Source organism: Saimiri boliviensis, chromosome 9, assembly GCF_048565385.1.
Source record: "Saimiri boliviensis isolate mSaiBol1 chromosome 9, mSaiBol1.pri, whole genome shotgun sequence".
NCBI classification, from domain to species: Eukaryota; Metazoa; Chordata; class Mammalia; order Primates; family Cebidae; genus Saimiri; species Saimiri boliviensis.
In genome coordinates this window covers 109,506,831-109,531,502 of record NC_133457.1, presented here as the reverse complement: position 1 = coordinate 109,531,502, position 24,672 = coordinate 109,506,831, and the positions used below count along the sequence as shown (strand labels likewise).

Below are 24,672 nucleotides of genomic sequence, written 5' to 3'. Positions count from 1 at the left end.
GACACTTAGTCCATATTATCTAGTCCCGAGGTTCCGCCCCCTCACCGACACATCCAGTCACACACAGGATACGCAGATTGGCATTCGTTTTCTCCAATTGTTAGAGAAAGAGGGCCACACCCACCAGAAGACTGACAGGAGCTCTGACCAATCATAACCTAGATTCCACCTTCCAGCGGTCTGCAGGAGAATTCCGGTTACTAAAGCAGTTTGCCGGAAGCGCCAGGTTCTGTGTGTGTCTCCCGCGTGTTCCGCGCAGCGGGTGTGCAGGGCCGGCAACATTGAACGAGATGTCATCCCCGCAGACCCCAGAAGATGGGCAGGGCTGTGGCGGTCGCGGCGATCCCCCTGGGGACCTCCGTAGCGTCTTGGTCACGAGCGTACTCAACCTCGAGCCGCTGGACGAGGATCTCTTCAGGTAGCCGGCAGCTCCTGCCCAGCATCCCGTCCTTTAGGGCAGAAACTTTTGGTTTCGACTGCCGCCGCCCGGGGCCCCTGGCTCCGGGACTAGGATGGCTTTGCGTGGGTTGCACGCTCTGCCACGATTAGGAGAGAACTCGCCCCTACAGAGGTGTTCTCGCTGCCCTGGCTTCCTCCCTTCCTCTCCGCACCGCGAGGTCTGCGCAGTCCCATCTCTAGGAAATCCTGGAGATCTGAGCAAATACAGTGGTGACCTGAGAGAGCCTACTCGTCAGCCAGCCCTAAGCCTTCACCCGGGAAACTAGCCCAGAGAGGGCAGTGATTTGCCCAAGGGCACACAGCTGATCGATCAAGCTTAAAACAGACGCCGCAGCATCTTGCGTCTTCAGTATCCTTTTCTTCTCACAATATCCCGCCCCCTGTACCATTTGGTGGGTCTGGCATCTGGCATCTCATTACTCATCCTGAGGCTTGAGCATGTTTCCTTCCCAGCATCATTGAAGTTCTTAACTGCAAGGGTTTCTAACAGCTTTGACCAAGGCTGCTTCTGGATTTATTGGAAGTTGTCTTACTTTGATCTCCCTGCCTTCGGCTTACGGAATTATAAGTAACTTCTTGGAGGGCTATTTATTTTTGTTTTCGAAGACAAGATCTGGCCCTGTCGCTCAGGCTGGAGTGCAGTGGCACGAACATTGCTCACTGCAGCCTCAACCTCCCCAGCCCAGGCGACCCTTCTGGCTCAGCCTCCCTTGTAGCTGGGACCACAAGTGGGTGCCACCATGCCCAGCTAACTTTTTTATTTTTTAGACATGAGGCCCCACTTTGGAGCCTAGGCTGGTTTTGAACTTACGGGCTCAGGCGATCCTCCTACCTCGGCCTCCCAAAGTGCTGGGATTGATTACAGGCAAGAGCCACCTGCCAGGTGGAGGGCTGTTTGTAATTCATTGTTATGGAAAATGCCAAAAGGCTGGGAAGTGGGAGGCTGAAGACATAATTCTTCAGCTTCCAGTGGGTCTATATACCACACAAGCATTTTCATCTCTGGGGTCAAGCTGCAGTTTTCTCATCTGTACGCTGAAGGAGTTAGACTTGATGTCTGGGGGCTCTTATTACTTATTTATTTATAATTTAATTATATTTTTCGAGACGGAGTCTTGCTCTGTCACACAGGCTGGAGTGCAGTGGTGTGATCTCGGCTCACTGCAACCTCTGCCTCCCGGGTTCAAGTGATTCTCCTGCCTCAGCCTCCCTAGCAGCTGGGACTACAGGTGCATGCCACCACACCCAGCTAATTTTTGTATTTTTAGTAGAGACTGTTTTTCACCATGTTGGCCAGGCTGGTCTTGAACTCCTGATCTCAAATGATCCACCTGCCTCGGCCTCCCGAAGGGGGCCCAACAGGATTACAGGTGTGAGCCACTGTGCCTGGCCCAGAGGATTTTTATGCAGAAGGATGTTTGCCTGGGGAAAGGGTCTGTCGCTTTTACCATATTTTCAAAGGGATCTTAAATCCCAATAAGGTGAAGAAGTCATGCGCTAGAGGCTCATCGAGGGTAGTAGAATTTGGCCCAGTTCCAAGTCTTTCCCTCTTTCCCCCTCTCCCTACAGAGGAAGGCATTACTGGGTACCGGCCTCCAAGAGACTGTTTGGGGGTCAGATCGTGGGCCAGGCCCTGGTGGCTGCAGCCAAGTCTGTGAGTGAAGACGTCCACGTGCACTCCCTTCACTGCTACTTTGTTCGGGCAGGTAAACCCCCTAGTTCCTGCCCCAACCCAGCCCTGGTGGCCCAGCAGCCATTTCTGGCCTTGGGGGCTGAGAAAAAGAAAGAGAGGGAGACAGGAAGACAAGAGAAGGGGTGGAGGACACTAAGAGGTCTCTAGGTGGATCAAGGTCTGGGGCTAACAAAGAGCCTTGGACCTCACACCTGCTGGGACTCACTGGGTACCTGATATCTGGTTCTTAATGACACAAGACTTTGTCACCTAACTGCTCCCTGTGGGACTTTTGTTCTTTCATTCTTTTTTTTTTTGAGACGGAGTTTCACTCTTGTTACCCAGGCTGGAGTGCAATGGCGCGATCTCGGCTCACCGCAACCTCCGCCTCCTGGGTTCAGGCAATTCTCCTGCCTCAGCCTCCTGAGTAGCTGGGATTACAGGCAGGCGCCACTATGCCCAGCTAATTTTTTGTATTTTTAGTAGAGACGGGGTTTCACCATGTTGACCAGGATGGTCTCGATCTCTCGACCTCGTGATCCACCCGCCTCAGCCTCCCAAAGTGCTGGGATTACAGGCTTGAGCCACCGCGCCCGGCTGTTCTTTCATTCTTAACATAGCTCCTGATGCCAAGTGCTGTGCTAGGTTCTCAGGGTGCTATAACCTCTGCTAGAGGTGCGGAGGTAGGGCAGCTTGGCTTGGAGAGAGGGCACCAGCCTGAGAATCAACGGATCTAAGGCTTCTTTTGTCAACTGAGCATAGGGTCAATAAAAACAAACCAAAGATGTAGGGCCTAGCTTCAGCTTTCTCAGTAATTTACCATGCGGCCTTGAGTGAGGTTAGCTCCCCGCCCTAAGGCTTGGTTTACTTCACCTGTGAAATGGAGGAGGGCAGGGCCAGGGGTATTTTAGTGGGGTGATCTTCACAGCTTCTTATAGCTCTGGGGTCAATAAAGAAAATCACTTAAAACCTATGTGTGGGGGCTCACGCCTGTAATCCCAGCACCTTAGGAGGCCGAGGGGAGGATTGTTGGAACCCAGGAGTTCCAGACCAATCTAGGCAGCAAATCGAGACCTTGTCTCAATAAATAAATAAATGGAAAATAAAAGCAAAACCTATGCTTTGAAAAAAAAAAAAAACTCACCATATTCTCTCCTTCCCTCTCACCCCTAGAGCAGATGCCCCAGTTTTGATAGTCACTGTGTTCTGTATGGATCCTCAGCTGAGAAGAGCTTGTGGACCCTTACCGTTTGTGATTTGTATTAAGAAAACAGTAGAGTTTCCCCCTCCATTTTATAAATATGAAAGTTATCCGTGTGATAGTAAATAATCTTTTTCATATTGTCCCGTGTCCCTTACTCTTCATTCCTGGGGAATATTGCTTGGTGCCCTTCCCCCAGTCACTGCTATAAAGTATTTGAATACTTACCATGGCCTCAGCCAAGTTCTCATCTTTACACTAGTTGGGAGTAAATATGTGCTTTGTTTCTTTAATTTGGTTAGAAGTACCAGCCTTTTGATATTGTACTCCTTCTAGCCTAGTGAAATACCTGGCTGTTTTGTTTTGTGGGGGTGGTAGCATGACTTGAACTCTGAATCTCTTTGGCCTGTGATGGAAGAATTCTGTGAGTCTTTGCAGGTAAAGTTACCTAGTTCAGGGCTTGGCATGATCTGGTTTTCCATAAATATTACTAGTTTTTGATGATTAACTTACGGGAATAATTAAAATTTGCATGATACAGGGCATAGTTGTGTGCATTATCTTGTTTGGTCTTCATAAGTAAACATGGGTGGCAGGCATTCCTGCCATCATTCTTACCTAAGGCCCCGAAGAGGTTTGGAACCAGCTCCCACAATGCTCAGGGAGGCAGAGCCAGGATTTGAACCTGGTTTATGTGTCTTCAAGTGCCAAACTCTTTTCCTGTTTCTTTGCTTCTCTCAAACTCTTGGGCGATAATTCTAAACCATGGTAGAGCTGCCAGGGTACTCAACCCAGGTTCTGGGGTAAAGATCCTCTTTCTTGGAAATGTTGCATCTAGGAGCAGCATGAAATGAGCCATGTCCAAGCTACCATTTCAAAATTAATAATTATTTGGCTGGGCGCAGTGGCTCACACCTGTAATCCTAACACTTTGGGAGGCTGAGGCAGGCCGACTGCCTGAGCTCAGGAGTTCAAGACTAGCCTGGGCAACACGGTGAAACCTCCGTCTCTACTAAAATACAAAAAATTAGCTGGGCATGGTGGTGTGCGCTTGTAGTCCCAGCTACTCAGAGGCTGAGGTGGGATAATTGCTTGAACGAGGAAGGCTGAGGTGGCAGTGATCTGAGATTGTGCCACTGCATTCCACCCTGGGCGAGACAGAGTGAGACTCCGTCTCTATATTAAAAAAAAAAAAAAATTAATAATTATTTGTGCCCCTGCGTGTGTCTTGGAAGGCTGCAAGATAACTAAAATAATTGGTAGCTATTATGAGAATATTAAAAGTCAAAGGACATCAGGCTGGTAGTAACAGGGGATTTGGGAGAAATCGTCCATGTCAAAAAATTTGGCTAAGACATATTGCAGTTTCATACAACATTTAGTTCTGAGATTCCTGGCTGCAAGGCAAAAAGGAGAGCTCTCTTATCAATTCGTGATATGACTGCCAGCTGTATGAGATTAAAACCAATTATATTTCTTGGCCAGGCGCAGTGGCTCACACCTGTAATCCCAGCAATTTGGGAGGTCAAGGCAGGTGGATCACCTGAGGTCAGGAGTTCGAGATCAACCTGGCCAACATGATGAAACCCCATCTCTTAACGTCTTCTTTTTTTTTTTTTTGAGACGCAGTCATATTCTGACGGCCAGGTGGAAGTGCCATCTCAGCTATCTGCAACCTCCGCCTCCCAGGTTCAAGCAATTTTCCTGCCTCAGCCTCCTGAGAAGTGGAGACTACAGGTGCACGCCACCATGCCTGGCTAATTGTGTGTGTGTGGGGGGTGGGGGTTAAGTAGAGATGGGGTTTCCCCATGTTGGCCAGGATAGTCTCGATCTCCTGACCTCGTGATCTGCCTACTTCAGTCTTCCAAAGAGCTGGGATTACAGGGTAAGCCACCGGGCCTGGCCTTTTTTTAAATTTAAGAAAGCATTTCCCTCTTGTTGCCCAGGCTGGAGTGCAATGGCGCGATCTCGGCCCACTGCAACCTGTGCCTCCCGGGTTCAAGTGATTCTCCTACGTCAGCCTCCCAAGTAGCTGGGATTACAGGCGTGCACCACCATGCCCAGCTAATGTTTGTGTTTTTAGTAGAGACAGGGTTTCATCATGTTAGTCAGGCTGGTCTTGAACTCCTGACCTCAGGTGGTCCACCCACCTCGGCCTCCCAAAGTGCTGGGATTATGAGCCACACCCAGCTTAACTATATTTTTAAATAAAGAATGTTATGGGGGAGGGTTGGTTCTTGGTCATTTATCTTATCAGTTCTTTTTCCAAAAGCCCAGGAAAGAATGTTAATTAATTGGGATTTTGTTTTGTTTTTAGTTTTTCTCTACAAAGGCAAATTTAGAGCTTGAAGAATTCAGAACAAGATCAGCAAACTTTCTAGAAAGGGCCGGATAGTAAATATTTCAGGTTTTGCCAGTGAAAGCAACTATAGACAGTATGAAAACAAATGAGCATGACTTTATTACAAAAAATTGTATTTTAAGGCAGCAGTTTCCTCATCTGTACAGTGGGGGTAACAGTGGTTCTGTATAGTTTTTGTGAGACCAACATGAGGAAACATACCCCCTGCCTAATGCTGTCTGGCACACTACATCACTTCATAATCATTAGTTCCCTTCCTTCAGTATGCCTCAGGGCCCTACGTGCTCTGTTCATATAACAATTTTCAAGAATGGGGCTGGAACTCATTCACACTGAAAGGTACCAGAGTACTGAATGTTCTGTGATCCTCCTAGGGAATCTGCACTTTAGCTTCCCTGCAGACCAAGGATTGGATGAGAGGTTTTTTTGTTTTTCCCCTCAAGTTTGGTGGTAGGGAGGGGAGACTTCCTTCCAGTGTCTGAAATCAGACTGCACAAGTAGCAATCTCTGGTGTTTGGACTCTTGGTAAGCCCTCCTCAGACGCCTTTGACCTTGAGAAGCTCCCATTCTGATAAAAGCCCTACTTGTGTCAGTGCCTGATAACAGACAGCTGAGCAAGCCAGTTGGCTTCAGACGGTGATGTTTATTGCTGTTGATTGAGCCCTGGTGCAGACTTGGATCCCTGTTTGGATCATGGTGGAGGAAGCAACGCTTCTCTAGACCTGCTTCTTTCATCTGAATGAAGGTTGAAAGTCATTCCCAAGATGTTTCACGGCCCAGCTGTCAGGGTTCCCCAAGGTCAGCCTGACTCAGACAAAGTAAGAACTTCAGGGAAGCCAGGGAAGCTCCCTCTCCAAATCTTCCCTCACCTGCTTGTTGTTGACTGCCTTATCCCTGGCCAGTGCCTTCTACTCTGGTGGTGGTGTTCTTTTTATTGTTTTTGAGACAAGGTCTTGCTCTGTCACCGAGGCTGGAGCACAGTGACAGAGTCATGGCTCACTGCAGCCTTGATCTCCTGGCCTCAAGTTATCCTTCCGCCTCAGCCTCTTGATTAGCTGGGGCCATAGGAACATGCCACCTTGTCCAGCTAATTTTTATTTCTTATTTTTTGTAGATACAGGGTCTCCCTGTGTTGCCCAGGCTCTTCCACTCTGTTTTGGAGCAGAGACACCTGACAGGGAAGGACCAAATGGGTTCCATATACATCAGGCGTGAAGTGACTGACTGACAGCAGCCCTTGCCTGGGAGAGGCTGAATATACAAACAGCCAGTGGCTAGACCATGTATGAAAACAGAACTCTGAGGCCAGGCGCAGCGGCTCATGCCCATAATCCTACCACTTTGGGAGGCCAAGTTAGGTGGATCACGAGGTTAAGAGATTGAGAACATCCTGACCAACATGGTGAGACCCCATCTCTATTAAGAATACAAAACTCAGCGGGGCATGGTGGTGCACACCTGTAGTCCCAGCTACTTGGGAGGCTGAGGCAGGAGAATTGCTTGAACCTGGGAGGCGGAGGTTGCAGAGAGCCGAGATCACACCACTGCACTCCAGCCTGGGCGACAAGAGTGAAACTTCATCTCAAAAAAAAAAACAACAAAAAAACAAACAGAACTCTGATCCACAATAGCAGCAACCAGCAAAGGAAGCCAGCCTGCTATCCACAAATCAGACCACTATCTTTTTTTAAATTCATTTATTATTTTATTATTTTCTTTTTTTTTAAAGATGGGGTTTCACCATGATGGCCAGGCTGGTCTTGAACTCTTGACCTCAGGTGATCCATCCACCTCAGCCTTCCAAAGTGCTAGGATTACAGGCATGAGCCACCACTCCCGGCCATTTTTTATTTTTTGAGATGGAGTCTTACTCTGTTGTTGCCCAGGTTGGAGTGCAGTGGCTCACTGCAACCTCTGCCTCCTGGGTTCAAGTGATTCACCTCCTCAACCTCCCAAGTAATTGGGATTACAGGCACCTGCCACCACGCCTGGCTAATTTTTTTTTTTTTTTTTTTTTTTTTTGTATTTTGAGTAGAGTCAGGGGCTCACCATGTTGACCAGGCTGGTCTAGAACTCTTAACCTCATGATCTACTCGCCTCAGCCTCCCAAAGTGGTGGGATTACAGGTATGAGCCGCTGCACCCGGCTCTGACCACTATCTTTACCGACCAGTCCAGCAAGCCAAATAATGACCACTGTAACAGTTGGCCCTCAAAGCTAGGACTTGATTAATAACTGACAGCTTCCCTAATTTTTGCCCCTGCTTCCAATCTAGGACCAACTCGAGAAAGTCAAATATGCACCCCTAACCAATCACACAGGATGTCCTCCTGCTGCTTATTTATTTATTTATTTATTTATTTATTTATTTATTTATTTTTGAGATGGAGTTTTGCTCTTTTGCCCAGGCTGGAGTGCAATGGTGCAATCATGGCTCACTGCAGCTTCCACCTTCCAGGTTCAAGCAATTCTCCTGCCTCAGCCTCCTAAGTAGGTGGGATTACAGGTGCATGCCACCATGCCCGGCTTATTTTTTGTATTTTTAGTAGAGATGTGGTTTTGCCATGTTGGCCCTCGTGGTCTCAAACTCGTGGCCTTAGGTGATCCACCCACCTCGGCCTCCCAAAGTGCTGGGATTACAGGCGTGAGCCACTGCGCCCAGCTGGATGTCCTGCTTCTAGTTAGCCCACCTACAGCTTCCCTGTGCCAATAGCCTCCAATCAGGGCATCTCTGAAGCCTTTATTTCCACTACAGAGCTTTCCCATTCCTTTGCCTGCCTCTTGAGTCTCTGCCAAAAGCAAGTGAAGGTGGTTGACTTCCTGCTATGACAAGCTCTGATTGGCTGGGTGCATTGGCTCATGCCTGTAATTCTAGCATTTTGGGAGGGCAAGTTGGGTGGATCACTTGAGGTCAGGAGTTCAAGACCAGCCTGGGCAACGTGGTGAAACCCCATGTCTAGTAAAAATACAAAAATTAGCTGGGCGTGGTGGCACACGCCTGTAGGCCCAGCTACCTGGGAGGCTGAGGCACAAGCATTGCTTGAACCCGGGAGGTGGAGGTTGCAGTGAGCCCAGATTACACCACTGTACTTCAGCCTGGGCAGCTGAGTGAAACTCTGTCTCAAAAAAAAAAAAAAAAAAAAAAAAAAAATTAGCTGGTGGTGGTGCACGCCTGTAGTCCCAGGCACTCAGAAGTCTGAAGCATTAAAATCGCTTGAACCCAGGAGGTGGGCCAAGATTGCACCACTGCACTCCAGTCTGGGTTACAGAGCAAGACTCCATTTCAAAAACCAACAGCAACAAAATGCAAGCTTTGAATAAATAGCCTTTGTTCTCCAAAAATAACAACAGCAAAGTGAACAGTAAACAGGCAGCAGGCTAGATTTACTGATCTGGAATAATGGTTTGGGACTGATGACAAGATCCCAAGCACAGATAGAGCAAGGCAGAAGCAAGGAGTATTAATTTTATTTTACAAACACTTACAGAACCCTCAGTATGTGCCGGATATTATTCCAAACACCTTACAATTATGGACTCATGTAATTATCATTCAAATCCTGTAACGTGTGAGTACCATGATGATCCCCAGTTTGCAAATGAGTGTGCTGCTCAGAGAAGTGAAGGGTCACACAGCTGGCGAGTGGCAGAGCAGGATTTGAATGCAAGGAATCTATCAATGTCTCTGTTGTTTGTGCTATTGGAGAGGAGCTCCACCTGCACAGGGAGCAGCCTGATGACAGGACCTGGTGGTCTCTCTGTATCCCTAGTGCCTGGACCTTAGCAGACCTCAGTTAGTAGTTACTGAGCTGAAATGGAATGGAAGATGAGTAGCAGGGTGCCTGTCAGGCGTTGTGATGACGGGACCTGTGGACCCACTGTGCCCTTGTGCCCACTGCAGGGGACCCAAAGGTGCCCGTACTGTACCAGGTGGAGCGGACGCGAACAGGGTCGAGCTTCTCGGTGCGCTCTGTGAAGGCCGTGCAACATGGGAAGCCCATCTTCATCTGCCAGGCCTCCTTCCAGCAGGCCCAGCCCAGCCCCCTGCAGCACCAGTTCTCCATGCCCACAGTGCCACCGCCAGAAGAGCTGCTTGACTCTGAGGCCCTCATTGACCAGTATTTAAGGTGAGAGACCTGGAGGCTCCAGGGCAGATTTTTCAAAATATAGCTGCTATCTGTTTGTGGGTCATGGAATTGTTTAGTGGGTCTTGACCAGAATTTAAAAAACATAGACTAGAAAAGAAGATATTGAATAATATGTATGTATTAAGGGCAGGAATCCTTTTGTGAAACTTGAGGTTCAGTTGTGTGTCTTTCTGATATGTGTCTATATTGGGTCATGGTATAAAATGAAGGGCTTGGCTGGGTGTGGTGGCTTACACCTATGACCCCAGCACTTTGGGAGGCCAAGGCAGGAGGATTGCCTGAGACCAGGAGTTGGACACTAGCCTGGCTAACGTAGCAAGACTCCATCTCTAATTTAAAAATAAAATAAGGCTAGGGCTGGGTACGGTGGCTCATGCCTGTAATCATAGCACTTTGGAAAGCCCAAGGGGGAAGATCACTTGAGCCCAGGAGTTCAAGACCAGCCTGGGCTACATGGTGAAACCCCATCTCTACAAAAAATAAAAAAATTAGCAGGCGTGGGAGCACATGCCTGTAGTCCCAGCTACTCGGGAGGGGGAAGCAGGAGGATGGCTTGAGCCTGGGAGGCAGAGGCTGCAGTGAGCTGAGATTGCTCACACACACACACACACACACACACACGCACGCACGCACACGCATCTCTCTCTCTCCATATATATATAATTTGAGACAGAGTCTTGCTCTTGTTGCCCAGGCTGGAGTGCAGTGATTCAGTCTCAGCTCACTGCAGCCTCCATCTCCTGTGCTCAAGCGATCCTCCCACCTCACCCTCCGAAGAAGTAGCTGGGATTATAGGCACCCGCCACCACACCTGGCTACTTTTGTATTTTTAGTAGAGATGGTGTTTCTCCATGTTAGTCAGGCTGGTCTCAAACTCCTGACCTCAGGTGATCCACCTGCCTCAGCCTCCCAAGGCTTAGGGGAATGGGGATATATATATAAAATCCCCAGTCTCCTAAGTGAGTTCTTCTCTGCTCTCAGGCCCCTGATCCAGCAGCTTAGGAGTCCTCTAGGACTCTGCAGCAGAGCTACGGCCTGTGTTTGATTGGTCACTGTCTTTGCCTTAGTGCATTTTTTTTTTTTGAGATGGAGTCTTGCTCTGTTGCCCAGGCTGGAGTGCGGTGACACAATCTTGGCTCACTGAAACCTCTGCCTCCTGGGTTCAAGCAATTATCATGCCTCAGCCTCCTGAGTAGCTACGATTACAGGCTGAGACATATATGTGTATATGTGTATATATATACACACACATATACATGCTGCCATGCCCAGCTAATTTTTATATATATATTTTTTAGTAGAGATGGGGTTTTGCCATGGTGGCCAGGCTGGTCTTGAATTTCTCTCAAGTGATCTGCCTGCCTTGGCCTCCCGGAGTGCTAAGATTACAGGTATGAGCCACCAAGCCCGCCCCCATGTTTTAATGTATTTAAAACATATGTACAAAAATACAAATATGCATTTTCCCCTAACCATTAGACCACCAGGGAGCATGTTAGATATTTGGAATACCTGGTAAAATATATTCATTTGGATCACATGTAATAATGTTTGAGCTGGGCGTGGTGGCTCACGCCTGTAATCCCAGCACTTTGGGAGGCCGAGGCGGGTGGATCACGAGGTCAAGAGATCGAGACCATCCTGGTCAACATGGTGAAACCCCGTCTCTACTAAAAATACAAAAATTAGCTGGGCCTGGTGGCACGTGCCTGTAATCCCAGCTACTCAGGAGGCTGAGGCAGGAGAATTGCCTGAACCCAGGAGGCGGAAGTTGCGGTGAGCCGAGATCGTGCCATTGCACTCCAACCTGGGTAACAAGAGCGAAAAACTCCATCTCAAAAAAATAAATAAATAAATAACGTTTGAAAATGCTAATGCAAGGGAAAGCTCTGGGTCCAGACACAGGACAGACATGGATTCTAGCCAGGGCTGTGCCTTTGTTAACGCTCACCTGCTGTGGGACATTGCCCAATTCCCCAGCCTCTCAGGGCCCTAGTAAAGAAACTAGGAAAAGAATCCTAAAAAATAGGAATGCTCATTTCTGCTCTGCTTCCTTCTTAGCTGTATCATAAGGAGAGAAGGTCTCTATTCTCGTGCTAGACACTGGGAAGGCAACAGGGTATGATGGAATGGATGTGGGTTTGGGAACCTGAAAGGCCTGGATTCAATTCTAGACTTTGTCCCTACTAGCTGTGTGAATTTGGGCAAGTTGCTTTCCCACTCTGAGCCAGTACTCTTAATTATAAAATGGTGCTAATCATATTCCTACCTCATAAGGCTGCTGTGAGGATTCAATGAGATAAGAGAGATGAGGCACTTAGTGTGCTAGTACTAACTAGCACAATGGCAGTAAATTGTAGTTATATCACTATTAACAGGAAAAACACAGGGCCTGGTGTGTGGTTGCAATTCGACAAATGTTTGCTGAAATGAAAGGAAGGCATTGTTAAAGGACCCTGAATTGAGATCTGTGCTGTTCAGTAAGGTAGTCTCTAGCAACTTGTGGCTATATTATGTTAATTAAAATTAAATAGGGCCAGGTGCAGTGGCTCACACCTGTAATCTCAGCACTTTAGGAGGCTGAGGCAGATGGATCACTGAAGGTCAGGTGTTTGAGACCAGCCTGGCCAACATGGTGAAACCCCCATCTCTATTAAAAATACACACACACACACACACACACACACACAAATTAGCCAGGAGTAGTGGCATGTTCCTGTAAACCCAGTTAGAGGCTGAGGCAGGAGAATCGATTGAACCCAGGAGGCGGAGGTTGTGGTGAGCCGAGATTGTGCCACTGCACTCCAGCCTGGGCGACAGAGACTCAGTCTCAAAAAAATAAAATAAAATAAAATAAAATCATACTGTGTACCCAGATTGCCTGAGTCCAAATCCTGTCTTCTCCAATTTTTGAGCAAACTACATGGACTCTGTGCTTCTTTTAGTGATTAAAAGGGGGTGATAATATAGTACCTCTCTCATAGCGTTGTTGTGAGGAATACTGTCGGATGCACAATGCTTTCAACAGTGCACATTATAGGGTATGCTTCATTACTATGATGTGTTCATCTTGTCTTCGTAGTGTTGGTTAGGAAGTAGGTTACTGTCATTATCCACATTTTGCAGATGGGAAAACAGACTCAGAGAGATTACTAATTAGCACAGACCACATGGCTCATAAATGGCAAAGAAGGGATTCAAACCCTGCCCTATCTGGCCTGCCATGAGGGGAGGGGAGCTTTGGGGATATCAGGAGTCCCTGTGGAAGAATGAGGAGAGTCAGAAGAGTGATGCAGATGAGACTTCCTCTCTTCCTGGGTCTCACCCTGTCCCTCTCCCTTTTACTTTCAGAGACCCTAACCTCCAAAAGAGGTACCCAGTGTTGCTCAACAGAATTGCTGCTCAGGAGGTGCCCATTGAGATCAAGCCTGTAAACCCACCCACCCTGAGCCAGCTGCAGAGAATGGAGCCCAAACAGATGTTCTGGGTGCGAGCCCAGGGCTACATAGGTAAGAGGACCCCACGGATGGGAGGAAACCACTCTCCAAGGGGTCTAGGCCTGCCACTCATTTGCTGTGTGGCCTTGGGCACATTAGTTCCCTTCTCTGGGCCTGTTTCCTTATCTGCATGATGGGAAATTTGGCTCAGTTTCTCACTGGGCCCTCTCAGCCCTTTGCATGGGGAGAATGCGGAGGTGACTATAGTCCCAACACCACGCCTTTCTGGGGAAGGCAAGGCACCTCGCTGGGGTTGTTGTCCAGCTTTGCTGATACCCGTAAAGTGCCTCTGTGCAAACTGGAGGAAGCCACCGCTCTGGGGGCCCAGTGTGGGAGACCTGGGTAGTGAAGACTGGATTGCAGTCCTTGCTCACCCGTCCTCCCCACATCCCCATCTCGCTTATCCCTTCACACACACACACTGTAGGCCAAGTGCTCTTTTGCAGCAACCAGTCTGCACATCCATGCACGGGAGTCCCTTTTCCCCTAGCTCCCTGCAGGTCCTGAGCTGGAAAGCCCAGGAGCCCAGGGCTGATGGGGCCCTGTTGCAGGTGAGGGCGACATGAAGATGCACTGCTGTGTGGCCGCATACATCTCCGACTACGCCTTCTTGGGCACTGCCCTGCTGCCTCACCAGCACCAGCACAAGGTGCACTTCATGGTCTCATTGGACCATTCCATGTGGTTCCACGCCCCCTTCCGAGCTGACCACTGGATGCTCTATGAGTGCGAGAGCCCCTGGGCTGGTGAGTGTGGGGCCGTGTGGGATAAGGGCACTGACCTTGGGTGGCAGGGAGCCTGCTTTCTTGGGTGATGCTGACTTTCCCCGACTTCCTGTGTGCTGCACAGGTCACCTCCTTTCCTTCCCTCCCAGGCTTGGGCATCTTCATCTTCAAAATGAGAGGGTGAGGCCGGGACACCAGCTCTGCTTTAAATTTCTAGAGCATGCTGGGAATGTGATTCACTTTAACTCAGGGACCCAGTTCTAGTCCCAGAACCACTTCAGATTCTCTGTATGACATTGGGCAAATTGCATCTTTTGTCTGAGCCTCAGTTTCCCCATCTAAACTAAAAGGGTTACATTACAGCAGTGGTATCCAAACCCGGCAGCCCATCAGACTGCCATTTGGGGAAGCTTTTCCAAAATAGATTGTGATTCCAGCCTCAAGATTCTCAGTAGGTCTTGGATAAGGTCCAGGAAACTGTATTTTTCAGCTAAGTGATTCTGATTGACCTGGTTGGGGTCAGGGCATTCAGTGGTCTCTAAGGGCCTCACTGCTAGGACATTCCTTGTAGGGGAGGGAGAGAAATGAGACTCATTCATTAATGTCTAGCTTGAGAACCCTGACCTCCTTTCCCAGGGAGTACATTTCAAATGAAGAAAAGCTTTGCTTGATAAGCCAAGGACAAAACTTATGGACTCTTTATACTCAGATAAGGGGTACTTTGAAGTATCAGTAGCATCGCAGTCCAAGACTGATAACCTTGAAGTGAGGACATGGGTTCCTATTTGGCTTCAGCCTGGGGCCAAATTCCTGACCCCCTCTGGATTTCAGTCATGGTCTGGAAAACTGGACAACACATAACTGCTTCTCTTGGCTACGAGACAGAGTGAGCTCTGCTATGTGTAAGGGAAACCAGCAATCATCCCTCATAAACATCAAACTCAGGTCCCAAGCCAGCAAGGGAGAAAAAAATCTTCAGGTCGGGAGGGAAGAGGCCAGAACTCATGGCCTCAGGTCCTCTCTGCTGAGCCCCTTCTTCCCCTTGGTGGTGGTAATAGGGGTATTTTTCATGAATTACCACTTGGAGGACCTGGCTTGATTTATTATACAGGGAGCCGATAGGTTTCCTAACACAAGTGGCCAGAGGTACAGCAGTTCTGCTTGGCCGAGCTGTTGAAGGAAACTGTTCTCAGAGCTCCTCCCTCTGTGATTTTTTTTGAGGAAGTGAGCAAATATGTGAAAGTGCTTTTAAAATGTCAAGCGGGGTTCCTGTGGGAGGAGTTACTCCTCAATGACTGTCCATAAGCTCATGAAGGTTTGGAGCGGCCACAACACTCAGTGTACCCTTGTGTTGGGCAGCCCTGTCCTGGGCCAGACCCTTTTCAAGAAGTCCACTTGGAGGTCGGGCATGGGGATGTGTGCCTGTAATCCCAGCTGCTCAGGAGGCTGAGGTGGGAGGATACCTTGAATCCAGGAGTTTGAGACCAGCCTGGGCAACATGGTGAGACTCTGTCTCAGAAAAAAAGAGTGCATTTGACTGTTCTAAAGTAGAGAAGCCATCCTTACCCTTCACCTCACCCACAGGTGGCTCTCGGGGGCTGGTCCATGGGCGACTGTGGCGTCGGGATGGAGTCCTAGCTGTGACCTGTGCCCAAGAGGGCGTGATCCGAGTGAAGCCTCAGGTCTCAGAGAGCAAGCTGTAGCCAGAGGTACCAGCTTGGCCTAGGGGTTCAACAACCTCCTGTCTACCACCATTCCTGAGACAGGAGTTACAGTCCTGCTGGCCCTCACATCCAATAAAGAGACAGATACCACTGGAGTGGCTGGCTTTTAATTCCCCTGGGCCAGACCTGCAGCCTTGCCTTCCTCCCTCAACTCCAGGGGCAGAGTACCTGACCTTCAGCCAGGAGGCCTCACCGGCTTGGGGGCCAACCAACAAGGGAACATTGCCCCCTGACCTGTGCCACAGCCCCCAGGCTGTTGGTTTACAAGCTGGAGAGGCTGTGTCAGACTTCTTCCCTGTACTATCCTAGGGCAACCCCAGCCAAAGCTCATCCTGAGCCCAGCTCAACAGAAGTAAGTTTCCTTGACCTGCTTCACATTCTCTTTTGGAATTTCTAGGGGCTCCCAGCACCCCCTGCAACCTCCCAGCTCTTCTGTCCTCATCAGGTCCTTCCCCTGCATTCTGGGGCAGCCCCTCTCCTCATAGTGGCCTTAAATCTAGGCAAGTATCCTAGATTAGTCCAGCACCTCCTTGATGAGCAATTCTTTCAGGCTGGGGGGTGGTGTGGGGGTGAGGCCTGCCTCCTGCAGGGCTTGCAGCTGAGCCTCTGATTGACGTTTGTCCAGGCCCAGGTGCCAAGAGAGCCGGACATGGGCCTCCAGAAAGGGTGCCAGCAAAGGGTGGAGGCTCTTGTCCCCCAGCAGCTGCAGGGCCTTCTCACAGCAAGCCCGGGCTTCCCCAGGGTTCTCCAGCTCCTGGTGGCACACAGCCAGCCCAGCCAGGGTCAGCAGGGGGCGGTCTGGGCCAGAGAGAGTGCCCAGCTGGGCCTGCAGCTGCCAGGCATTGGCCCAGAGTGCCAGAGCCTCACGATAGAGTCCAGTACAGGTGAGGCTCTGTGCCCGCCGCAGCTCCGGCAGCACAAAGAAGTCCTGCAGGTCCGGGGCATGGCGCAGCTCCGGCACTGCCTGCAGGTGACCCAGAAACTGCTCAAAGGCCCGGCTACGGCGGGCAATGGTCTCTGCAGTAAAATTACGGCGCAGGCGCTTCCGGGGGAATGAGATGGCAGCCATGGGGCCCCGGAATTGCCGCTGCAGGTTTCGGTGCAGCCGCTCAAAGTCCGAGTAGCGACGAGAGATCTGGGCTGGCTGGCGATCTGGCGGCCCTGGGCCTATCACGGCGAGGGTGTAGAGCTGCAGGGAGGGTGGATGTCAGGACAAATGAAAGTCTTCCATGGACCCCTTCCCTCACCATCCCCCACACTCTCAGCTGTGCCTCCCCACCTCTTCCCTTCACCCCTGGGACAGCACCCAGGAGGGCAGGAGCTGCTGCCGCAGTGGCGGGGGAGCCCAGTCCCATCTTACCTGAGGTTTGTCTGAAATGACCCAGGCCCAAGGCAGCAAGAAGAGAGAAAGACGGAGATAAGCTTCAGTGCCTGGGGCTGGTCCCCCTTTTGTCCCCTTTGTAGTCCCTTCCCATAGGGGCAGTTAGTTCTCCTGACAGCCCCCGCTGGAAAACCAGACCTGAGCTGAAACCCAAGCCAATCTCTTGGGCCTCCAAGCCAACCTTTAGGACCAGCTCGGAGCTTGTTCCACTTTGGACACTTGGCCTCCACATCCCAGGTCAGGCTCTTCCACACTAGACCGAGAGGACAGGTCTGCAGACAGCCCCAGTTGCCATAACTGTGAAAAGTCTACTGGCCTAGGACTCACGTTCCACCCCAGCTCAGCTACTTCCTCCCTGTGTGACCTCAGCAAGGCAGTCTCCCTCTGGGTCCACTTCTGTTTCTAGTAAAAGAAGTGCTTGGTCAGGCCAGTGTTTGTCCAAAGATGGGACATACACAAGTATTGGTACTTGAGGTTTTTGGGTGGTGTGTACTAGAGTAAATATCACTGCATCAAAATCAGGAGGTGGTTCACTTTTTTTTTTTTTTTTTGAGACCGAGTCTCCCTCTGTTGGCTAGGTTAGAGTGCAGTGGAATGATTATAGCTTACTGCAGCCTCAACCTCCTGAGTAGCTAGGACTACCAGCATGCACCACCACACCCAGTTATTTTAAAAAAATTTTCTCTTTTTGTAGAGATGGGGGTCTCACTATGTTGCCCATGCTGTCCTTGAACTCCTGGCCTCAAGCAATCTTCCCACCTTGGCTTCCCAAAGTGCTGAGATTACAGGTATGAGCACTGCACCCAGCCTAAGTCTATTTTAATCTTTCTGACTACAAATTGAGAAGCTCTCAGTTTGGTTTTTAAAAAGTACTTCTTGGGCCAGGTGCGGCAGCTCACACCAGTAATTCCAGCACTTTGGGAGGCCGAGGCAGGAGGATCACCTGAGGTTGGGGGTTCAAGACCAGCCTGACCAACATGGAGAAAAATACTGTCTCTACTAAAAATACAAAATTAGCTGGGCACAGTGGTGCATGCCTGTAATCCCAGCTATTCGGGAGGCTGAGGCAGGAGAATTTGCTTGAACCTGGGGGGCAGAGGTTGCGGTGAGCTGAGATCACACCATTGCACTCTAGCCTGGTCAGCAAGTATGAAACTCCATGTCAAAAAAAAAAAAAAAAAAAAGTACTTCTCTAACACTTCTCATCTCCATTTTTAGAAAAGAGCCAGAAGTGGATCTCAGGTCAGGGCCTCTTTCAGGCAACAACATTTAGTGACGTTTCATTTTCACTACTTTTATTTTTATAGCTAGCTTCTCTCTGTGGCAAGTAGGCTTTCCACGTACAGTAGTGCTATTAAGTTGTCTTTTAAACTTATTTAAAGGATGGGCACAATGGTGTGGCTCATACTTGTAATCCCAGTACTTTGGGAGGCTAAGGCAGGAGGACTGCTTAAGGCCAGGAGTTCGAGACTAGCCTGGGCCACATGGCAAGACCCTGTCTCTACAAAAGAAAAAAGAAAAAAGAATTAGCTGGGTACTTGTGGTCCTAGCTACTCAGAAGGCTGAGGCAGGAGGATCATATAAGAGCAGGAGTTCGAGGCTGCAGTGAGCTACCATGGCGTCACTGAACTCCAGCCTAGGCGACAGCAAGACTCCGTTTCAATAAAATAAACAAACTTCATTTAAGAAAAAAATAGGTTTGGCCAGGTGCAGTGGCTCATACCTGTAATCCCAACACTTTGGGAGGCTGAGGAGGGCAGATCACTTGAGGTCAGGAAATCAAGACCAGCATGGCCAAGAGTGAAACCCCATCTCAACTAAAAATGCAAAAATTAGCCAGGTGTGATGGTGGGCACCTATAATCCCAGCTACTCAGGAGGCTGAGGTGTGAGGACTGCTTGAACCCAGGAGACAGAGGCTGTAGTGAGCCGAGATTCCAGCCTGGCAACAGAGTGAGACTCTGTCTCAATAAAAAGAAAAAAATAGGTTCATTTAAAGAAAAACGTTAAGAAGAAAAGGGCACAAGTAGCATTTTAGACAGGACAAGTATCAGGGAGGTACTGGAATGACTGAGGTTTGAGAAAACGCTGAACAAGATGATCACTAAGGTCTGAGAATCTGAATATGGATTAACCTATAATAATGCTGAGCCAACAGGTTTAAAAGGAGAGTTAGCAAGTGTTAGATGTTAAAGGCACCCTAACACCAAAGCCAGATTTTTCTCTCACATTTGTTCTGTGAACTTACAGCACTCTAGCCACCCGTGGTCTGTTAGGTTTGTCTACTCTGTCCTCCTGAAGATTCACAGTGTGCATTAATATTAAGGATTAAAAAGTTTAATAATAAAAAAACTTCCTGTATTCTCATTTAACTCAGCATTCTCAAAACATACTGCCTACAAAACCTTTATTTAGAAACAGCTATTAACATTCCAGGGAACCAGTTTTCTGCAATACACACTTTAGGACACCAATTTTCTCCAAGACACACTGGTCTATAAGCCTTTATGTTCATCTAGTTTACATTTTGTATCCATTTTCTCACTGATCCTTGTTAACATACAGCCAGATAGGTCATAATGATAGTAGTTCCATTATCCGAGCACTTACCCTGTGCCTCCTGCTGTACCAAGCACTTTTTACATCTATGATTTCATTTAATCATCACAACAGCACTGCAAGGAAGGTGTCCTTATCTCTGACAGCTGAGGAAGCAGGCTCAACGACTTGCTCTAAGTCACACAGCTGGAAAACAGCCCAGCTGGGATTTAAACCCAGGTTGATCTGATTCCAAAGCCTGTGGTCTTCGCCTCACACGTTAAATGGGGAACACTTGGCCATCCTGCTCTATCTTGTCATCCCCCTCATCCCCTTCCCATCCAGGTACCCAGCGTCACCCCCAGGCCTCTCTGCCTCTGAATTGTTCCTTGGTGTCCCCTTCCTGTGTATGAAACCTCACCCACCCCAGAGTTCTGAGACCTTTTTGCCACTTCAGACTTCATCATTGGCCACATGTGGTGGTGCACACCTGCCGTCCTAGCTACTTGGGAGGCTGAAGTGGGAGGATCGCTTGAGCTCAGTTGGAGGTTGCAGTGAGCTGTGACTGCACCACTGGACTCCAGCCTGGATGACACAGTGAGACCCCGTCTCAAAATTTTTTTTAAAAAGACTAAATAATTAGAATCGGTCCCTGCTGAAATTGGAGTAGTCACCCCATGGGTGTGGCCCTTGCTTACTAACAGCAACAGAGAAGGGTGGAGAGGCCCAGATGTGGAACTGGGCTCCAGGCCCCCTCCTGCTGAGTCAGAGGTAGAGAAGGGTGATGGAGAGGAGTGAGAGATGGAGGGCTGCCACTGACAGGAGTGGCCAGCTTAGCTGGCTTTCAGGCCTGGCCTGAAAAGTGGCCAGAGCAGGAGTTGCTGCCGGCATTAAAGGAGCAGGACCTGGCAGACTTCATTCTCCAAGTCAGTCTCCCAACAGCAAGGGACTCCAAGGCCCTCGCCAACACTGCTCTTCACCCTAACCGCCACCCACCCACTAAGTCTAGCCCTTAGGACAAGACTCTTCTGTACAGGGTGGGGTCCTTGAGAATTGATTCACCTGCCTTACAAGGATACAGCAGGCCCTAGATGACAGACAAGCCATTTACAACCCAAAGTTAAATAATAATGACATAGCTACCATTTAATTGTACCTAATGCCAGGCACACTGCTGAGGGCTTTTTGCCCACTGTCTCATTTAACCCCTGCTGTAATCCTCTGCATTTTCCCCATTGCTATAATGAGGAAACAGAAGATCACCGAGGTTAAACTCACCCAGAGTCAAACAACTGGAAACAAGTGGGAGTCAAGGTTGGTCTGGATCGAAAGTCTATTTCCTTAACCACCAACCCATGCAACTGGGATCTCAAGTTTGACCCAGATAACATCTGTCTCCGTATCTCACATCTTGCTATAATTTGCAAAAACTTGTGGGCTAGGTGGGGAAGCGCACACACCAGTTCTCTTAGTCTCAAAACCAGGGTAAGAGGAAGGTCCTTAATCCCCACTTTACTCAGTCTCAAGGAAACTAAGTCGTTTACGTGAGGATTCGCTCAAGTTACCTCCCCTTTCCGACCTCAGTTTCCCCATTTGTAAAATGAGGTAGCTGTTTACAACTATATAGACCCCTCAGGAAGTTGGAGTCTTTCCTACTTGCTCGTAGCCATACTTCTAGACTCACAGCCCAGGGATCCTGGACCCTCACTCACCACGTACTTGGAGGGCGGGTCCTTGACAACGGTGGCGCTGGTCACTTCAAAGAGCAGCCGCTGGGGTGCCAGGGTGTTCCGGGACTTCTTCCAGAAATCCTGCAACTGCCGCGCCAGAAGCTGACTGCCCCGCTGCCCATCAGGTGGGGGGCTCCGTTCTGCAGACATGACCAGTCACATCAATGGGCCAGGGTCAGTATCAACCACTGCCATGACCTCACTCGTCCTCCCAATGTGAGGCAAGACTTATCCCCATTTTACAGAAATGGAAACTGAGGGGCAGAAAGGCACTGAGGAGCCAAACACCATGCCTGGTAGACAGTAGGGGATAAATTAAAAGCTCCACCCTCAAAATATGGCTAGCACATCATTTCTATTCGGATTCCAGGCCCTGTACATTTAATGCCCGCAGCAACTCTGAGATGAGAGTGAGTTCTCCCACTTGACACAAGGGAAAACTTGGCTCAGAAGGGTGTTAAAACTCTCTCAGGGTCACACAGCCAAGAGGTGGCCCAGGCGCTTTAAGTGTGGGAGTTTCAGCTGGATCAACTCAGCGCCCTGGATGCTCTGGGAACGCGGCTGGGATGGAGGCCTAACCGAGCCCCGGGGTTCCCGCCTCCGTCCTCCCGCACTCGCCTGCGTCTTCTCCTGACGTCCCGTCCCCCGGGGGCAGCGGGTCGGGGCCAGTCTCCTCGTCGTCCTCGTCCTCGTCGTCCTCATCGTCCTCGGCGCTGGTGAAGCTGAGGGTGCCACTGAGTCGGGAGGACAGGCCCTCGGCGTCGTCGTCCTCCAGCTCTGAGCTCTCCGGGAACTGCTCGGCCTCTGGCCTGGCCGCCGCCGCCTCCCCGGGGCCGTCGCCGGCCAAGGCGTGCCGCAGCCGGTGCAGGAGCCGGGAGGCCATGGCACCCTGGGGGGAGCGCACCACGCTAGGTCCCGGGTCGCGGAGGAGGAGGACCCCCGCCCGGCGCTGGAGGAGGGGCGGGGCCCGGGCCGGAGAGGGAGGGGCGCGGTGAGGCCCCGCCCCCTGGCAGCCCACTGTCCTGCGAACCCGGGGACCCAGCCCGCGTCGCTTTCCCCCCTCCCACTCAGCCTAGGACCGCGTTCCTCCCCGGAGGGGCTCGGGACCCTCCCGACGTCTCTTGCGCCGCCTCGCGCGCCTCTACCTCCGGCGTCCCACGGTGCATTCAGGAGCGCACCACGCCCCAGCGGTCCCGGTGCAGCCCCCCGCAGCCCAGGGAGGCCGGCCGGGCTCTAGGGGCTCTGCGGGGCTCTGCGGGGCTCCGCCGGGCTCAGGCCGCTCCCAGCGCCGCTCCGGCCGCTTCCTGCCGCCGCCCCGCCTCCTGCCCCGCCCGCTCGCCGGAGCCGCCCGAGAATCCCGGGCCTTTGGCTCCAGGAGGGACTTGGGAAGCCTGAGTCGGCCTGAGGGAGTCCCAGGCCTGCCGCAGAATCATCCCAATTCGGCCAGGCGCGTACCCTCCTTGAGTCCTCCCACCCCTTCTGAGACCCAGGTCGGCGCCAATCTGTCCCACTCATTTTCACCCAACGCTCTTTAACTTCACAAAGTAATTATGCGATGTTAGGGAGGCCATGTCTCCCGTGAGAAAACGAAGGCCAGGAGAAGATGCGTGATTTGGGTTGGACTCCGACCTCGCTGAGCCTAGGTTTTCTCATCTATAAAACAGGAACAATACTGCTAAAACTAATTTTGCAGCTCTTTTAAGAACCCTCATCCAGTGCCTGGCATACAGCAAGGGCTGATGAAATGATCACTTACAAAATGATTATTGTTTCTACAGTGTTCGCAGGCGTGCACAATTTCATTTAAACCTCACACATGGGATGTAGGCAAACGGGGAAACTGAGGCCCAAAGAGGGTGAGTTACTCGGTTAAAGCCGCACGACTTGCCAGAGGCCGGCCTTCCTTTCTTCCTTCCTCTTTCTTTTTTCTTTCTTTCTTTCTTCTTTTTCTTTCTTTCTTCTCTTTCTTTCTTCTTCCTTTTTTCTTTCTTTCTCTTTCTTCTCTCTCTCTCTCTCTCTCTCTTTTGAGATGGAGTCTCTGTCACCTAGGCTGGAGTGCAGTGGCACCATTTCGACTTACTACCACCTCTGCCTCCTTGGGCTCAGGTCATCCCTCCCACCTCAGCCTCCCAACTAGCTAGGACTACAGGCTAATTTTTCTATTTTTTTGTAGAAATGGGATTTGGCTATATTGCCCAGGATGGTCTTGAATTCCTGGGCTCAAGCGATCCACCTGCCTCTGGCTCCGTAAAGGCTGGGATTATGGGCCTGAGCCACCTCCCCGACCCAGAGGTCTCTGCGTGTGGGGCCTGGAGCCCAGGTCCCCTGCTGCATACTCTCCTTTTCCCGTTACAGCTGGCCTGATCATCTCCGCGGCTCCTCAGCTTTTTTTTTTTTAGATGGAGTTGTGCTCTTATTGCCCAGGCTGGAGTGCAGTGGTGTGATCTAGCTGGGATTAAGGCATGTGCCACCATGCCTGGCTAATTTTTGTATTTTTAGTAGAGATGGGATTTCTCCATGTTGGGCAGGCTGGTCTCAAACTCCCGACCTCAGGTTATCTGCTTGCCTCGGCCTCCCAAAGTGCTGGGATTACAGGCAACCGAGCCCAGGACATCAGGAGAAGATGCAGAGGAGTGAGCAATCGAGCCCAAACCCCAGCTTTGTTTTATCTTTTATCCTCAGGGCAGCTTCAGGTCGAGAAAAAGTTATTGTGGCTTCCTGTCAAAAAGCCTACCTGTCAGTTGTTAGGGCAGATGTTGATAGTTATACAATACAACCAATAAACCCAAAATGTCTCCAAAGTAGTTCCTACCCTTTCTGAGTGGCACAGGAGAGAGGGGTGGGGGGAAATGCTTTTGAATAAGTAGAAGGTATTTCAGCTCTCTGCCTCCATGTGAGCAGAAAGGCTGGGGTTCTTATTTTCTGAGGGTCCACTGTCTCCTACAACCTGCTCTAGGTACTTTATATACTGTCACATCTAGCCCTCACAGCGTCCTGAGGAAGAGGCTGTAACTGGACAGTAATGGCCCATTTTCAAGATGAAGAAACTGAGGCAAAGTGACTTCCCCAAGATCCACATCTCCGAAATAGAGAGGCTGGAATTTGAACCTAAGTTTGTGCAATTTCTTTTTTTCTTTCTTTCTTTTTTTTCAGGGAGGGAGATGGAGTCTTGCGCTGTTGTCTAGGCTAGAGTACTGTGATGCAGTCTCAGCTCACTGCAACATCCACCTCCCAGG

General features: G+C 50.1%; 2 protein-coding genes across 5 annotated transcripts; one reads left to right on the top strand and one right to left on the bottom strand.

Moving 5' to 3' along the window:
- ACOT8 (acyl-CoA thioesterase 8) lies at positions 1 to 17,708 on the top strand. 2 transcript variants are annotated; one of them, XM_003936456.4, is made up of 6 exons: positions 1 to 418; positions 2,029 to 2,165; positions 9,596 to 9,821; positions 13,194 to 13,351; positions 13,891 to 14,085; positions 15,649 to 17,708. In XM_003936456.4, exons 1-6 carry the CDS (start codon positions 291 to 293, stop codon positions 15,765 to 15,767), a joined length of 963 nt encoding a protein of 320 aa, XP_003936505.1. In that variant the 5' UTR covers positions 1 to 290; the 3' UTR covers positions 15,768 to 17,708. The 2 variants fall into 2 exon arrangements, with proteins under 2 accessions (XP_003936505.1, XP_010345219.1); XM_010346917.3 differs by lacking the exon at positions 2,029 to 2,165.
- On the bottom strand, positions 15,880 to 22,758 carry SNX21 (sorting nexin family member 21). 3 transcript variants are annotated; one of them, XM_010346918.3, is made up of 5 exons: positions 22,582 to 22,758; positions 22,055 to 22,325; positions 21,419 to 21,576; positions 17,149 to 17,159; positions 15,880 to 16,977 (listed from the first exon to the last, which is right to left on the bottom strand). In XM_010346918.3, the coding sequence occupies exons 1-5, from the start codon at positions 22,600 to 22,602 to the stop codon at positions 16,959 to 16,961; spliced, it is 480 nt and encodes a 159-aa protein (XP_010345220.1). In that variant the 5' UTR covers positions 22,603 to 22,758; the 3' UTR covers positions 15,880 to 16,958. The 3 variants fall into 3 exon arrangements, with proteins under 3 accessions (XP_010345220.1, XP_003936504.3, XP_010345221.1); XM_003936455.4 differs by lacking the exon at positions 17,149 to 17,159; XM_010346919.3 differs by lacking the exon at positions 17,149 to 17,159 and having other exon boundaries at positions 21,426 to 21,576.
- Between the last annotated feature and the right edge of the window lie 1,914 nt (positions 22,759 to 24,672).

Coding starts and splice junctions, on each gene's coding strand:
- ACOT8 (XM_003936456.4), top strand. CDS start 291: ATGTCATCCCCGCAGACCCCAGAAGATGGGCAGGGCTGTGGCGGTCGC. Junction 419..2,028: donor CTGGACGAGGATCTCTTCAG/GTAGCCGGCAGC, acceptor CTCTCCCTACAG/AGGAAGGCATTACTGGGTAC. Junction 14,086..15,648: donor GTGCGAGAGCCCCTGGGCTG/GTGAGTGTGGGG, acceptor CCTCACCCACAG/GTGGCTCTCGGGGGCTGGTC.
- SNX21 (XM_003936455.4), bottom strand. CDS start 22,602: ATGCACCGTGGGACGCCGGAG. Junction 22,326..22,581: donor TGCACCGTGGGACGCCGGAG/GTAGAGGCGCGC, acceptor CGCTCCCCCCAG/GGTGCCATGGCCTCCCGGCT. Junction 16,978..21,418: donor ACCCGCCCTCCAAGTACGTG/GTGAGTGAGGGT, acceptor CCCTCCCTGCAG/CTCTACACCCTCGCCGTGAT.